Genomic DNA, 16,067 nt, shown 5'->3' on the forward strand with positions numbered 1-16,067 from the left:
AAATCACTGTCTTTTTTTCTAGAATGAATCATTTTGAGAGAATGTCCATATACATAGCCATTGTGTGAACACCCCATAGTTCTTGTGTAAAGTAGATTTATCTCAAAGTATAAATTAGCCCCAGATGTCGCTTTCGCTTCTCAAAACACGTGCTTCACAATAGCACAACTCTGTTATTTAGCTGTGCGTTGACATTTCTTTTTCTAACCTCGTGTCCAACTGTTTGGACGTCTTGTGTATAAAGTTTAATTTTTTGTTTTAAAAATATAAATCAAAAACAATATAATGGCCGATGTTGGTAAGTGGAATAAAAATATTCTATCTTTAAGATTGACAAATTATTGGTTTTAGCATGAAATTAAGTTAGAATTCTTTAATATTTAAATGAAATATATCTAACCATAACCATACAAACACGTTTTTCCCATATCTCCAGAGGTAAAAAAGGAAAAGAAAAAGAAGAAGATCAAGGAAGAACCCATAGATGTCGACGATGTGGGTGCCTTACAGAAATCAGGAAGTTTCACAGTTAAGCCTTCAGAGAAGACAGCTACTCTCGATACATCGCAATGGCCTTTACTTTTAAAGAACTTCGATAAATTGAATGTACGCACCAATCACTATACTCCATTGCCAAGCGGATCATCCCCATTGAACCGCGATATCAAAGAGTATATGAAATCGGGTTTCATTAATTTGGATAAACCATCGAATCCAAGTTCCCATGAAGTTGTGGCGTGGATAAAGAAGATATTGAAAGTAGAAAAGACTGGTCACTCGGGTACATTGGATCCTAAAGTAACAGGTAGGTACAGTAAAACTTTTTGTATGTAGTCTGTATTAGACTATCTTTGATTAAAAGAACAGAAAAAAAAGAAAAAAAATTAGGAACTAATTCTATCACAATGACCTTTTAGTCAAATTTATTTATGTATATATGCTTGTTCATTTCATTTATAGGCTGTTTGATAGTGTGCATTGATCGCGCTACTCGTTTGGTTAAATCACAACAAAGTGCGGGAAAAGAATACGTGGCCATTTTCAAATTACATTCAAGTGTTGAATCTGTTGCCAAAGTGCGACAAGGTTTGGAAAAATTGCGTGGTGCTCTTTTCCAACGTCCCCCATTGATTTCGGCTGTAAAACGTCAACTGCGTGTTCGTACTGTGTACGATAGCAAACTTCTGGATTATGATGAATCGCGTAATATGGGTAAGTTTCACAAATTATACCATATAGACGTAAGAATTATCAAATGCATTTCATTGAAAATATTGTACTTGCCCTTAGAATTATTGGGCTCTGCTCATGTTTTCAAAAACAAATGTTAGGCTCTAACAATGGCCAATCTCAGAAATGCAATATTAAATTATCATTTGTTTCCTAGCCAACAACAGGAAAACATATGCACAGTATTACAATGTATTTTTAAAAACACAATATTTTGTTTCTATTTTCCTCAATTCCATATGGCCTCGATTACATAAAAATGGGGCCTATATTTTACTTCCGTCATGTGTATATTATTGAACATTTGAAGGTGTCTTTTGGGTTAGTTGTGAGGCTGGTTCTTATATCCGTACAATGTGTGTACATCTTGGTCTGGTACTCGGTGTTGGTGGCCAAATGTTGGAATTGCGTCGTGTACGTTCTGGCATACAATCTGAACGTGATGGCATGGTAACTATGCATGATGTTCTGGATGCCATGTACTTGTATGAAAATCACAAAGACGAGTCCATGCTGAGACGTGTGATTAAACCATTGGAAGGCCTATTAGTTAATCATAAGAGGGTCATCATGAAGGACAGTTCGGTAAGTAGAAAATTAAGACTTTATTTATAATTTGATATAAATTTGAGAGGGTTTTTGGTTTTATACTAAGAATGGAACAATTTTTGAAAAATTGCCTTATTGTCCGTCTTGTAGAAAATAATACCCCATGATATTAAGCCGGCGATGTGAATAAATTTTCAGTTCACAGCGTGACTATGATTGGGAAAATTAAATTTACTCTGATGTGTGTATGTTTTGAAGTGATTTGCATCCTTTATAACAAAGTAAATTTCAGAGGACAAATTCAAAAATATTTTGATATTATAGGAATATTAAAAAACGAAAGAATCTTCTATTATTCTATTAGCAAAATAGATTTAAGCCTTATACAAATAGATTTAAGCTCAGTACAAAAAGTTTCCAACAAAAATGTTCCGTGTATACTATGTTTGTTTTTATACCCTCCACCATAGGATGGGGGTATATTAACTTTGTCATTCCGTTTGTAACACATCGAAATATTGCTCTAAGACCCCATAAAGTATATATATTCTGGGTCGTGGTGAAATTTTGAGTCGATCTAAGCATGTCCGTCCGTCCGTCTGTCCGGCTGTCCGTCCGTCTGTGGAAATCATGCTAACTTCCGAACGAAACAAGCTATCGACTTGAAACTTCGCACAAGTAGTTGTTATTGATGTAGGTCGGATGGTATTGAAAATGGGCCATATCGGACCACGTTTACGTATAGCCCCCATATAAACCGATCCCCAAATTTGGCTTGGGGAGCCTCCCGGAGCAGCAAAATTCATCCGATCCGGTTGAAATTTGGTACGTGGTCTTAGTATACGGTCTCTAACAACCATGCAAAAATTGGTCCATATCGGTCCATAATTATATATAGCCCCCATATAAACCGATCCCCAAATTTGGCTTGGGGAGCCTCCCGGAGCAGCAAAATTCATCCGATCCGGTTGAAATTTGGTACGTGGTCTTAGTATACGGTCTCTAACAACCATGCAAAAATTGGTCCATATCGGTCCATAATTATATATAGCCCCCATATAAACCGATTCCCAGATTTGACCTCCGGAGCCTCTTGGAGGGGCAAAATTCATCCGATCCGATTGAAATTTGGTACCTGATGTTAGTATATGGTCTCTAACAACCATGCAAAAATTGGTCCATATCGGTCCATAATTATATATAGCCCCCATATAAACCGATCCCCAGATTTGACCTCCGGAGCCTCTTGGAGGGGCAAAATTCATCCGATCCGGTTGAAATTTGGTACCTGATGTTAGTTTACGGCCTCTAATAACCATGCAAAAATTGGTCCATATCGGTCCATAATTATATATAGCCCCCATATAAACCGATCCCCAGATTTGACCTCCGGAGCCTCTTGGAAGAGCAAAATTCATCCGATCCAGTTGAAATTTGGTACATGGTGTTAGTATATGGTCTCTAACAATCATGCAAAAATTGGTCCATATCGGTCCATAATTATATATAGTTCCCATATAAACCGTCCCCAGATTTGATGCCGGAACCTCTTGGAGGAGCAAAAGCCATCCGATACGGTTGAAATTTGGTACATTTTGTCAATATATGGCCTCTAACAGCCATGTAAAAATTGGTCCATATCGGTCTTTAGTTATATATAGCCGATGACTTATTACACAAAAATTGGTCCATATCGCCAAAAATAATCTACCAAAACTTTATTTCCATAGAATATTTTGTCAAATTTTATTACTATAGAAAGTTTTGTCAAAATTTCATTTCTATAGAAAGTTTTGTCAAAAGTTTATTTCTATACAAATGTTTGTCAAAATTTTATTTCCATAGAAAATTTTGTCAAAATTTTATTTCTATAGAAAATTTTGTAATCGACCAAAACTTTATTTCCATAGAAAATTTTGTCAAATTTTATTACTATAGAAAGTTTTGTTAAAATTTCATTTCTATAGAAAGTTTTGTCCAAAGTTTATTTCTATAGAAATGTTTGTCAAAATTTTATTTCTATAGAAAATTTTGTAAAAAATTTATTTCTGTAGAAAATTTTGTCAACATTTTATTTCTATACAAAATTTTGTCAAAATTTTATTTCTATACAAAATTTTGTCAACATTTTATTTCTATAGAAATTTTTGTCAAAATTGTATTGCTATAGAAAATTTTGTCAACATTTTACTTCCATAGAAAATTTTGTCAACATTTTATTTCTATAGAAAATTTTGTCAAGTTTTTATTTCTATAGAAAATTTTGTCAAATTTTTATTTCTATAGAAAATTTTGTCAAAATTTTATTCCTATAGAAAATTTTGTCAAACTAGATTATATACGTATTTAATCGGCCTTTTTTTGTTTAATATATACCCCGTATGGGCTAACTTACAATTAAGAAGACAGTGTTAAAAAGTTTTACGATACCTTGCCATCGGCAAGTGTTATCGCAACCCAAGTAATTCGATTGTGGATGACAGCCTTTAGTAGAAGTTCCTACGCAATCCATGGTGGAGGGTACATAAGATTCGGCCTGGCCGAACTTACGGCCGTATATACTTGTTGATTTTTTTTGCCAAATTCGTTGTTTTATTTTCTATTTTCTACTTAATACTCTTCAAGGGGGTACCCCGATTATAGCGACCTTCCAACTCTTCGATATCATTTCTAGCACGATTTGGCTATTGCTTTAAGCTAATTCTCAGATTCCGTAATCACTACTTTATTCGAAGGAAATTTCTTACTTTCCTATCAATCCTTTGGTCAACAAGCACAAATAGTCGCAGTTAACCGCGACTGTTTCTTTTTTTATGCTTCGACAGGGGTTCATCTTTTGCAATCCTCTCGGATAATTGAAACAATTAATTTATTACCATGTAATTAATACCCCATGATATTAAGCCGGCGATGTGAATAAATACTCAGTTCACAGCGTGACTATGATTGGGAAAATTAAAACTTCTCCGATGTGTGTATGTTTTTAAGTGATTTTTTAACTTTTTAACAAAGTAAATTTCAGAGTACAAAATTTTAGCAGTCAAAATTACTTGAAAAAATAATGGAAATATTGAAAATTTAATTATTATTATTTCATAAATGGAATTTTTTTCTCTTTTAAATATATGGGATGGAAATTCAGTTTTAGATATTTGGTTTAATTTTATTACCAATGACTAGTGTAAAGATCCTTTTTTAAATTTGATTATGTTTAATTATTATTTTCTAGGTTAACGCTATATGTTACGGTGCCAAAATTATGCTTACTGGTGTTTTACGCTATGAAGATGGCATTGAAATTGATCAAGAAATTGTTATATGTACCACCAAAGGTGAAGCAATTTGCTTGGCTATAGCTCAAATGACCACAGCCACTATGGCTTCATGTGATCATGGGGTCATTGCAAAAATCAAGCGTGTAATTATGGAGAGAGACACATATCCAAGAAAATGGGGATTGGGTCCTAAGGCTTCTGCAAAGAAGGCACTTGTTGCAGCTGGTAAACTTGACAAATATGGTCGTCCAAATGAAAACACACCTAAAGAATGGTTAACGGGATTTGTTGACTATAATTTAAAGAAACCCGCAGCTGCAGTAGCACCACAAACTACCAATGGTAGTCCCCCTACGGAGGAACACAAAAAGGTAGGATATGAGAAGATAACAACAAAACAAGATATTGTTATTATTATGTCTTTATAATTTTTAGCGAAAATTAAGCACATCGAGTGACAATGCACCTGTAGAAGCTTCACAAGAATCCGAAAAATCGGAAAAGAAAAAGAAGAAGAAACACAAGGCTGATAAAGAAGCCATGGTAGTAGAGGAAGAAGTTGCGGAAGAGCCAGAAGGAGAAAAGAAAGAGAAAAAGAAGAAGAAGAAGAAAGATAAGGATAGGGAGAAAACCGAATAGATACGGTTTTGTTAAATAAGTGATAGGATATTTAGTTTTGTGGAAGCTCTTTTTACACAATGTTCTTTCCCCAATGGGGAGAAGTCTGCATTTTAATAACATTTTAAACAAAATTTCAAGGTTATTTCCTTATTCATTTGGTAAAATGCCAAAATATTTGGGAAATGAATTATGCCAAACCGAAAGAAGGTGTATAATAAATATCCATGTATTTTAACAGAGAACTAAGTGTTTTTACAACATTAGTAAGAATCTTCCTTATCCTGTTAGTATATAAGTTGAAAAGTTTTTTTTTACCATCTTAAGAGAGGAAAGAACTATTAGTTTTAATGAAAACATGTTTGTAATACAACAAATTTTGTATTAAAAAAGATAATTTTTTCTACAAATAGAAAAATCAGGCAATATTTATTTTTAAGTGGTCTTACGGGGGGTTTTGTAATATTTCAGCTAATACAAGTTAATGAAAAGAGGTAAGCAGAAATTAGATTTATATAAAAATTTTTACAAAAAGAATTACATATAAAACATGAACAACATTTTTATTTTCAGTTATCTTGTTGGCCAAGGAGTGTGGCAGTATTATTTGAATTTTCTTAAATGTAAGTTTGCGTTCATTATTTACAAGTAAACTATTCATATGATGACAATTTATCTTTCGCCCCTAACTGAATGTTGGAAACTTCTCATGTTGAATGCGAATGATTGGTCTTACTGAAAATATGAATAGTAAATAAAACATTTTAGTCACTTTATATACATTAAAAACTAATTTGGATTTTTTTCTAATTTCAGGATATATCAGATGTTCGCGTTAATCAAAATGGTCTTGGGGTTCCCATTTTTTGAGGTAAGGCATTTTTATTTTTTTTTAACTTCGCCTATCTCAAATGAAAGCTATCTTTTCATGTGAATGAAAATTATTTTGATATATAATTGTGAATCCCAAAATATTTTGATTTCGAATGGTTGCCTTTCGGTTGACATATGCCAAAACCAGGTTATAACTGACGTGATGACAAATTATCTTTCGCCCCTAACTGAATGTTGGAAACTTCTAATGTTGAATGCGAATGATTGGTCTTACTGAAAATATTAATAATAAATAAAACATTTTAGTCACTTTATATACATTGAAAACTAATTTGGATTTTTTTTCTAATTTCAGGATATATCTATCAGATGTTCGCGTTTATCAAAATGGTCTTGGGTTTCCCATTTTTTGAGGTAAGGCATTACTTTTTATTTTTTTAACTTCGCCTATCTCAAACAAAAGCTATCTTTCGTTATCCCTACGAATGAAAATAATTTTGTGATAATAAATGTACAACAATTCTAACAAATTGTGAATGCCAAAATATTTTGATTTGGCATAAGCGAAGATCAGGATATAACTGACATGATGACAAATTATCTTTCGCCCCTAACTGAATGTTGGAAACTTCTAATGTTGAATGCGAATGATTGGTCTTACTGAAAATATAAGAAAGATTAGAAATATTACTATACATTTTAAATAGTTAAATATTAATCCTATTGTCTTCATCTAATTTCAGGACATCTCCAATTGATGTACGTGATCTCAAATTGAAAAGGACTTGATGCTTTCCAATCGATTAGGTAAGACATCAACAGTTTCTATCTATTTTAATATTTTTAACGTGATGACAAATTATCTTTCGCCCCTAACTGAATGTTGGAAACTTCTAATGTTGAATGCGAATGATTGGTCTTACTGAAAATATAAAAAAATATATAAGAAAAATTAACACCAATCCGTATACATTAAATACTTCAAAAATTAATTTACTGTAATTGTTTTAATTTAATTTCAGTACATTGCAAGGCCAGATTTATAAAACGAGCTGTGGTTTGCAATTGTTAAGGTAAGATATTAATATTTTTTTTTAGAATTTTGAAAATTTTATTATGATGACAAATTATCTTTCGCCCCTAACTGAATGTTGGAAACTTCTAATGTTGAATGCGAATGATTGGTCTTACTGAAAATATAAAGAAAAAAAAAATAATGTTTATACGATTATAACAACTGAAATTATAAGTCCATATGTTTTTCTAATTTCAGCATATATATCAGCGATATGCTTTTGAAAAGCCGTTCAAGTCTTTACATTTTAAAGGTGAGTTTTTGGTATTTTCTTAGTAGTTTAACATATTTTACTGTGATGACAAATTATCTTTCGCCCCTAACTGAATGTTGGAAACTTCTAATGTTGAATGCGAATGATTGGTCTTACTGAAAATATAAAGAAAAAAAAAAAATAAATACATTTTATACAATTATAACAACTGAAAATCTAATTCTAAAGGGTGATTTGTTAAGAGCTTGATAACTTTTAAAAAAAAAAAAAACGCATAAAATTTGCAAAATCTCATCGGTTCTTTATTTGAAACGTTAGATTGGTCCATGACATTTACTTTTTGAAGATAATTTCATTTAAATGTTGACCGCGGCTGCGTCTTAGGTGGTCCATTCGGAAAGTCCAATTTTGGGCAACTTTTTCGAGCATTTCGGCCGGAATAGCCCGAATTTCTTCGGAAATGTTGTCTTCCAAAGCTGGAATAGTTGCTGGCTTATTTCTGTAGACTTTAGACTTGACGTAGCCCCACAAAAAATAGTCTAAAGGCGTCAAATCGCATGATCTTGGTGGCCAACTTACCGGTCCATTTCTTGAGATGAATTGTTCTCCGAAGTTTTCCCTCAAAATGGCCATAGAATCGCGAGCTGTGTGGCATGTAGCGCCATCTTGTTGAAACCACATGTCAACCAAGTTCAGTTCTTCCATTTTTGGCAACAAAAAGTTTGTTAGCATCGAACGATAGCGATCGCCATTCACCGTAACGTTGCGTCCAACAGCATCTTTGAAAAAATACGGTCCAATGATTCCACCAGCGTACAACACCACAACACCACACCAAACAGTGAATTTTTCGGGATGCATGGGCAGTTCTTGAACGGCTTCTGGTTGCTCTTCACTCCAAATGCGGCAATTTTGCTTATTTACGTAGCCATTCAACCAGAAATGAGCCTCATCGCTGAACAAAATTTGTCGATAAAAAAGCGGATTTTCTGCCAACTTTTCTAGGGCCCATTCACTGAAAATTCGACGTTGTGGCAGATCGTTCGGCTTCAGTTCTTGCACGAGCTGTATTTTATACGGTTTTACACCAAGATCTTTGCGTAAAATCTTCCATGTGGTCGAATAACACAAACCCAATTGCTGCGAACGGCGACGAATCGACATTTCACGGTCTTCAGCAACACTCTCAGAAACAGACGCAATATTCTCTTCTGTATGCACTGTACGCATTCGTGTGGTTGGTTTAATGTCCAATAAAGTAAACTGAGTGCGAAACTTGGTCACAATCGCATTAATTGTTTGCTCACTTGGTCGATTATGTAGACCATAAATCGGACGTAAAGCGCGAAACACATTTCGAACCGAACACTGATTTTGGTAATAAAATTCAATGATTTGCAAGCGTTGCTCGTTAGTAAGTCTATTCATGATAAAATGTCAAAGCATACTGAGCATCTTTCTCTTTGACACCATGTCTGAAATCCCACGTGATCTGTCAAATACTAATGCATGAAAATCCTAACCTCAAAAGAATCACCCTTTATATGTTTTTATAATTTCAGAATATATCGGCGTATGCTTTTGAAAAGCCGTTCAAGTCTTTACATTTTAAAGGTGAGTTTTTGGTATTTTCTTAATAGTTGAACATATTTTACTGTGATGACAAATTATCTTTCGCCCCTAACTGAATGTTGGAAACTTCTAATGTTGAATGCGAATGATTGGTCTTACTGAAAATCTATAAAAAAATGAAATACATATTTAAATTAAATATTCCAAGAAGTAATTTAAATATTCTAATTTAATTTCAGATTACTTCCGTGCTCTATATAGAAAATGATCCTTGGTTTCCAAAGGTTAAGGTAAGATATTAAAATATTTTTTTTTTAGAACTTGGAAAATTTTATTATGATGACAAATTATCTTTCGCCCCTAACTGAATGTTGGAAACTTCTAATGTTGAATGCGAATGATTGGTCTTACTGAGCCAATTTGTCAATAATCATAAATGTATATACATTGTAATCCAAAATTAAAGGAAAAATAAATTTTACATTTCAGCGACAACATTATTCGTTGCGATCACAAAATCAATGGATTTATAAATGTGAGTATTAGATTTATTTTTATTATTTCTAAGATTTCTAAACAATATAAAATATAAATAATAATAATAATATTTCTTGATATTTTTATTATTATTGTTATAGTATTGTTTTAATTCGTTATAAAATTAGTAAATTGAATTATGCGACACAATAAATTATGATGGGAAAATTTCCCTTAATACAAATCTGAGTACTATGTTCAGTTTTCAAGCTGAAAACCAGCTTGTTTTCACGGTTACTTTTTTAAATTAAGTAAATTATAAATATAAAATGATTCACAATCAATTCCTTAGATGTTTTCCATTCATTATTTCACAAGACTTTATAAAAATTTAATCGTCTTCATACAGATTTTTATACTTTTAATTTAGTGTACATAGTACTCACCTTAAAGGTGGGTATTAAATTCGAGTTTAGACGCTAAAATCGTTTTTTTTTTCACGATGACTTTTCTTTAATAATCCATTTTAAGGAAAACAAACTTTGTAAAAATTTTCTTTGGGCAATTCCCCATCAAGTTATAATAAAATTTGCAACAAATATGTATAATTTTATGCACTTTTTTTACTGATTTAGTTTTCACTTTAGCGATTTTAGCGGCTAAACTCGAACTTAATACTCACCTTAAGAGAAATAATAATAATGATGACAATTTTGATAGGGACATCTGATAATAAATGAATGATTTATCATGTTTCCAAATAGAACTGATTAGCTAGAGTTAAATATATTAAATAAAATATAAGGAAAAAAAAACAAATAATTATTTTAAATATCTATTATATCTTACAGTATGTTTTATGGACTGATTAATTTTACATGAACATCCCGTAAGGAGAAGAGGAAAATAGGAAATGTTTGGCATTTGCGAAAAGGTAAGAAACAAACAAATTTATCAAATCATTTAATATTATAGCTATATACCAAAGACAATAGAGAGAAGAAGATGGGAGGAGATTGGCTGCTGATAACATCAAACAATTTACGGTGCTAGGTTCATACTTTTCGTTTATCGAACCAAACGCGTATACGACAAGTATTGACATAGCATTAAAATGCAAATAAAAAGAAATTAAGTGCAGGAAATAAATTTTCATAAACGGGAAAATGTATTTTTTTTTGTTGTTGCCTAAAATTTAACATTGTTTCAATAAGAAAATTAATTTTTTCATTTAAAAAATAAAAAACAACTAAAAAATACAAACATGATGACATGGTGACGTAGGCCAATTTCCCATCTTCTTATCCCTATTGTTATACCTAAATGTAATGATGATAATCTTGATAGGGACATCTGATAATATAATGAATGATTTATCATGTTTCAAGAAAAAACTGACAATTTAATTTTATAGCTTAGTTTTCTAAATAAATGAAAAAATAAACTAATTTTTAAATATTTTTATATGTATTTACAGGTTAATTCGTATCACTGAGTTTGAATGAAAGTCATCGATCTCATATTGATTTTCAAATGGTAAGTTGGAAACATGCATTAGTACAATTTTCCTCCTCCTTAAACAATGATGATAATTTTGATAGGGACATCTGATATTCTATGACTGATTTATCATAATTCTTTAATAACTGAGAAAAAAATTACATTGTATGAATTTCTCGATTTTATAATTGATTATTAATAAATGAACTATATTTTTCTTTGCAGCTTTAAATAACGATTGCAATTTACGCGTACGGTTATAATAACATTTCATAAAGATCTGAATTTTTCATCTCATCTGAGATCTGACAGGTCCTAAACACCTCAATTGGTAAGTTAAAATATTATTTTACGAATGTTTTAAGTTTTGTTATATTATGATGATAATTTTGATAGGGACATCTGATATATGGTGACTGATTTATCAATTTTTTTAAACCACTGAAATTTTAACTATAGTTTGCGAACTTTCATTTTTTTCATATCGAAATTTTAACAAAAAAAACTTGTTTTCTATTTCCAGAATTTGTGCAGATATAATGGATTTATTCAATGGTAAGTTTAGACATTATTAATGAAAAAAAAAAGATTGCATGAAGTTGAGGCATGTAGAAATGCTAACAAACTGATGAATAAGGGACTATGATTTTGTGCCATGATCACATAAATCCGCAACAACAACAACCCTAAAAAATAGGTCCTACTGATTAAAGCCTAGAACAGAAAAATTATTTTTTTCAATATACAAAATAACCGGATAATAATTCTTTTATTATTATTATTTTTTTTTTTTTTTTTGTTACAGGTTGAAAATTTTAGCTCTTTGGCAATAATTTCTATATTTCACAAATTTTTAAGGTAAGAATATAAATTTTTTTAAACAGATAGTAATTGTAAACACAAATATGATGAAAAAGGGACTATGATTTTGTGCCATGATCACATAAATCCGCAACAACAACAACCCTAAAAAATAGGTCCTACTGAACCTAACTTGTATAATGAAAATTACGTATGAGATTTAGCAGGAGATTACTAAACCATTGATTTCATTTCTCATTCCAGGACGCCGTTTATATCTGGATTATTATCAAATTTTATATATACATAAGGTAAGCATTTTAAAATTGTTTATTGCATAGTGTGAAAAATTGTATGATGTAAAAGGGACTATGATTTTGTGCCATGATCACATAAATCCGCAACAACAACAACCCTAAAAATAGGTCCTGCTGATTTTATAAAATGATAATAATAAAATAATACGTTTCACAAATAATTTTTAATAAAAGTTAAATTTATTTTTTTATTTTCAGGTAAGAACAATATAATTTAAACGCATTGGTTGGTTCACACTGGGTTGGGATTTTGGATACCTATGAAACTTTCCAGCTTATTCCGTATTTCAATGAATGATATCGAAAAGACAATCGGAATAACGCCACGATGATAAAGTCTTCAGTGATGAAACATATTTTAAATGACATTGTGAATAGTACATTATATAAGAATTAAAATAAAATGACAATAAAATAATGTCTTATGTATGTAGTTCAATGAACAGTTTTTATGTAATACTCAAGGCAGATTTAGTAAGGTAGTTTTTGTATTACAAAAACAAAAATGTCAGTCGCCATATTGAAACTTTGATTGTCAGTCAAATTGAATTAAATTTCTCACTTGTTGAACAATATGTTCAACAAGTTGGAAATTTAAAATAGAGAAAATCTGGAAATGATCGATGTATGCTTCGAAATATGATACGGTCTACAAGAATAATTGAAGTAATTCTTACCATCAATTATGAGGATAATTTATTTCGATACTTTTCTGTCATAAATTTAAAGCAAATTGAAAATTCAAAATTTTTGGTATAAAATAATTTTATTTTCAATTTTTATTTTTATTTGTCACAATTGTCTATTAAACATTGGCGTAGCTAGCAACATTTTCGTAGGGGGTAAAAGCTACGATGTGTGCTCATTGTGAAGATACCTCAAAAAGAGAAAAAATAAATTCTTATAGATGGGAAGAAACCATAATATTTAATTCAATGATATATAATCATGATTTGAAGAAATACTGAATGGTATTTGGTAGGGGGAGATGAAAAACCCATAAAACCCCTTTAGCTACGCCTATGCCATTAAGCAGATACCGACAATCTGATAGCTTGAAACTACCTTCCTAAATATACCTTGGTAATAAAGGGTGATTCTTTTGAGGTTAGGATTTTCATGCATTAGTATTTGACAGATCACGTGGGATTTCAGACATGGTGTCAAAGAGAAAGATGCTCAGTATGCTTTGACATTTCATCATGAATAGACTTACGATCTGCCACAACGTCGAATTTTCAGTGAATGGGCCCTAGAAAAGTTGGCAGAAAATCCGCTTTTTTATCGACAAATTTTGTTCAGCGATGAGGCTCATTTCTGGTTGAATGGCTACGTAAATAAGCAAAATTGCCGCATTTGGAGTGAAGAGCAACCAGAAGCCGTTCAAGAACTGCCCATGCATCCCGAAAAATGCACTGTTTGGTGTGGTTTGTACGCTGGTGGAATCATTGGACCGTATTTTTTCAAAGATGCTGTTGGACGCAACGTTACGGTGAATGGCGATCGCTATCGTTCGATGCTAACAAACTTTTTGTTGCCAAAAATGGAAGAACTGAACTTGGTTGACATGTGGTTTCAACAAGATGGCGCTACATGCCACACAGCTCGCGATTCTATGGCCATTTTGAGGGAAAACTTCGGAGAACAATTCATCTCAAGAAATGGACCGGTAAGTTGGCCACCAAGATCATGCGATTTGACGCCTTTAGACTATTTTTTGTGGGGCTACGTCAAGTCTAAAGTCTACAGAAATAAGCCAGCAACTATTCCAGCTTTGGAAGACAACATTTCCGAAGAAATTCGGGCTATTCCGGCCGAAATGCTCGAAAAAGTTGCCCAAAATTGGACTTTCCGAATGGACCACCTAAGACGCAGCCGCGGTCAACATTTAAATGAAATTATCTTCAAAAAGTAAATGTCATGGACCAATCTAACGTTTCAAATAAAGAACCGATGAGATTTTGCAAATTTTATGCGTTTTTTTTTTTTAAAAAGTTATCAAGCTCTTAACAAATCACCCTTTACTTAGAAATATTTTTGCCAGCAAACTGCCTTCGTTTTTCAGCTTACTCTGTTGGTTCAACAGAATTTCTGCATAGCCAACCCACAAATTTCTATGAGTGCAATATTATATTGAAAAGATTTTCCAGGAATTTTAATTTTTGTATGGGGAGCGGGTTAATTGTTCTACAAAGTTTAAAATTCCTAACATAGCTCTCGGAGCTGTATCAAAATGGGAGTAAGTAGGGGAAAATAGCTTACGAATGCTATTCATGCCTGTTTTGAGTCTAACCTCGCTGCCCAACATATTCTTCACACCTCACACACAGAAAAAAATTTCACTAACATTTTTCTAATTAAATCTTAATTAAGTTTCAATTAAAATTTTAATTGGATCAACAAATTTTTTAATTGAAATAAAATCAAAAATTAATAGTATCAATTTATTTTTTAATTGATAATATCATTTCTATGATTGAAGACATATCAATTAAAAAATTAATTGGATCCATTAATTTCGTGATTGAATCAGAAAATTTTTTTTCTTGTGTGGACTCATACGTGAGAACACTTTTAAACTTCTGAACGAAAAATGTAAAGCTGATTTTTTTGCAATGCATTTTATTTGCAGACAGAAACTATAGACTAAATCTGTTTTGCCATCGAAGTCGGTTCAGATTTAGATATAGCTCCCCTATTATGTATCGCCCGATTTTGCCAAATTGGCCCTAATAACCTTATTTTTGACCATGGAGTCCTTATTTATTAACTAATGGTACTCAAATTTCAAATTTTGATGTACTAGCCGATCGTATTTAGACTTCCATGTAGCTCTTACAAAATAATATTGGCCGATTTTTACAAACTTGGATTTATTACCCACAACTAACTGAAAGATTTCCTCTTTTTTAATAATGGACTCAATATTAGTGGCATACTAACTATGTAGGTGCAAAATTAACTATAGCTCCTAATATCAGACATATCTGCTCAGATTGTGACTAGGCTCTCATAAACATGTACCCTTTATGTTCTTAAATATGGAAATACGGTTTATCTCCCAAACCTATGCCATTGATACCCCACAAACCATGTCTACAATTCAGTAGGGATGGTTTAGGGTATGATATAGTCGCCCCCGCACGACTTTCTACTCTACTCACTTGTTTCGATAAAATTTGAATAATTTGTACCATTTTATTATTACTTACTTTGTTTTTGACTTATTTTAAACAAAAAAAGTTCAAATTGCCTATTAAAAATATGAAAAAAGCGAGTTATAAAAAATTGAAAATAACTTTCCGTGCAGTTAAAATAAATAACATCTTTGGGAGGACATTTTTGGAAGTTCTTTTAAAATTGTGCCTTAAAAAGAACTTCCAAATGTTTGAACTGTTGCTTTCCCTTTTTACTACTATTTTAGCAGATTTTCTATTGCTTCTACTAACACATTTCTTTGAGTGTTTAAGAGGGGCGATTTTTTCCTGTATTTAATGGTCCCACTTTGCTTTTGTGAACATTGATTCACAGTACTGCTTGCTTGACCACGCCACACTTATCGTCGTGTTTTGGTCGTTTGTTTCATTTTCACTGTATCCTACTGA

At 31.9% G+C, this 16,067-nt stretch overlaps 1 protein-coding gene, 1 long non-coding RNA gene and 14 other non-coding genes across 16 annotated transcripts; all 16 read left to right on the forward strand.

Moving 5' to 3' along the window:
• The first annotated feature begins 143 nt into the window (after positions 1–143).
• Positions 144–6,090, forward strand: Nop60B (dyskerin pseudouridine synthase 1 Nop60B). Its single transcript, XM_075309101.1, has 6 exons — positions 144–298; positions 437–805; positions 961–1,212; positions 1,541–1,815; positions 5,009–5,425; positions 5,490–6,090. Exons 1-6 carry the CDS (start codon positions 286–288, stop codon positions 5,691–5,693), a joined length of 1,530 nt encoding a protein of 509 aa, XP_075165216.1. The 5' UTR covers positions 144–285; the 3' UTR covers positions 5,694–6,090.
• Positions 1,938–2,077, forward strand: LOC142242175 (small nucleolar RNA snoR639/H1). Its single transcript, XR_012724028.1, has one exon. It is a non-coding gene; the product is annotated as a small nucleolar RNA snoR639/H1 (small nucleolar RNA).
• Positions 4,668–4,807, forward strand: LOC142242177 (small nucleolar RNA snoR639/H1). Its single transcript, XR_012724030.1, has one exon. It is a non-coding gene; the product is annotated as a small nucleolar RNA snoR639/H1 (small nucleolar RNA).
• A 236-nt stretch (positions 6,091–6,326) lies between the features above and the next one.
• Positions 6,327–6,419, forward strand: LOC142242180 (small nucleolar RNA Me28S-Gm1083). Its single transcript, XR_012724032.1, has one exon. It is a non-coding gene; the product is annotated as a small nucleolar RNA Me28S-Gm1083 (small nucleolar RNA).
• Positions 6,399–12,901, forward strand: LOC142237707 (uncharacterized). Its single transcript, XR_012722551.1, has 15 exons — positions 6,399–6,543; positions 6,862–6,920; positions 7,250–7,313; positions 7,529–7,579; positions 7,780–7,834; positions 9,358–9,409; positions 9,607–9,657; positions 9,857–9,902; positions 10,696–10,778; positions 11,322–11,380; positions 11,570–11,675; positions 11,868–11,899; positions 12,150–12,202; positions 12,410–12,456; positions 12,661–12,901. It is a non-coding gene; the product is annotated as an uncharacterized LOC142237707 (long non-coding RNA).
• LOC142242184 (small nucleolar RNA Me28S-Gm1083) lies at positions 6,699–6,792 on the forward strand. The gene has a single exon (XR_012724036.1). It is a non-coding gene; the product is annotated as a small nucleolar RNA Me28S-Gm1083 (small nucleolar RNA).
• Positions 7,086–7,179, forward strand: LOC142242185 (small nucleolar RNA Me28S-Gm1083). Its single transcript, XR_012724037.1, has one exon. It is a non-coding gene; the product is annotated as a small nucleolar RNA Me28S-Gm1083 (small nucleolar RNA).
• Positions 7,348–7,441, forward strand: LOC142242183 (small nucleolar RNA Me28S-Gm1083). The gene has a single exon (XR_012724035.1). It is a non-coding gene; the product is annotated as a small nucleolar RNA Me28S-Gm1083 (small nucleolar RNA).
• On the forward strand, positions 7,616–7,709 carry LOC142242181 (small nucleolar RNA Me28S-Gm1083). The gene has a single exon (XR_012724033.1). It is a non-coding gene; the product is annotated as a small nucleolar RNA Me28S-Gm1083 (small nucleolar RNA).
• LOC142242182 (small nucleolar RNA Me28S-Gm1083) lies at positions 7,869–7,963 on the forward strand. The gene has a single exon (XR_012724034.1). It is a non-coding gene; the product is annotated as a small nucleolar RNA Me28S-Gm1083 (small nucleolar RNA).
• LOC142242186 (small nucleolar RNA Me28S-Gm1083) lies at positions 9,444–9,538 on the forward strand. Its single transcript, XR_012724038.1, has one exon. It is a non-coding gene; the product is annotated as a small nucleolar RNA Me28S-Gm1083 (small nucleolar RNA).
• LOC142242187 (small nucleolar RNA Me28S-Gm1083) lies at positions 9,698–9,789 on the forward strand. The gene has a single exon (XR_012724039.1). It is a non-coding gene; the product is annotated as a small nucleolar RNA Me28S-Gm1083 (small nucleolar RNA).
• LOC142242203 (small nucleolar RNA Me28S-Cm2645) lies at positions 10,540–10,618 on the forward strand. Its single transcript, XR_012724044.1, has one exon. It is a non-coding gene; the product is annotated as a small nucleolar RNA Me28S-Cm2645 (small nucleolar RNA).
• On the forward strand, positions 11,167–11,246 carry LOC142242205 (small nucleolar RNA Me28S-Cm2645). Its single transcript, XR_012724046.1, has one exon. It is a non-coding gene; the product is annotated as a small nucleolar RNA Me28S-Cm2645 (small nucleolar RNA).
• LOC142242202 (small nucleolar RNA Me28S-Cm2645) lies at positions 11,421–11,486 on the forward strand. The gene has a single exon (XR_012724043.1). It is a non-coding gene; the product is annotated as a small nucleolar RNA Me28S-Cm2645 (small nucleolar RNA).
• LOC142242204 (small nucleolar RNA Me28S-Cm2645) lies at positions 11,716–11,793 on the forward strand. The gene has a single exon (XR_012724045.1). It is a non-coding gene; the product is annotated as a small nucleolar RNA Me28S-Cm2645 (small nucleolar RNA).
• Positions 12,902–16,067: the final 3,166 nt, after the last annotated feature.

The sequence above is a fragment of the Haematobia irritans genome, chromosome 5 (genome assembly GCF_050003625.1).
Source record: "Haematobia irritans isolate KBUSLIRL chromosome 5, ASM5000362v1, whole genome shotgun sequence".
Lineage (NCBI taxonomy): Eukaryota > Metazoa > Arthropoda > Insecta > Diptera > Muscidae > Haematobia > Haematobia irritans.

Excerpts from the sequence above, each read along its gene's own strand:
- Nop60B (XM_075309101.1), top strand. Across the intron at positions 806-960 it reads ATTGGATCCTAAAGTAACAG|GCTGTTTGATAGTGTGCATT; the intron begins GTAGGTACAGTA and ends TTTCATTTATAG. Across the intron at positions 5,426-5,489 it reads CTACGGAGGAACACAAAAAG|CGAAAATTAAGCACATCGAG; the intron begins GTAGGATATGAG and ends TATAATTTTTAG.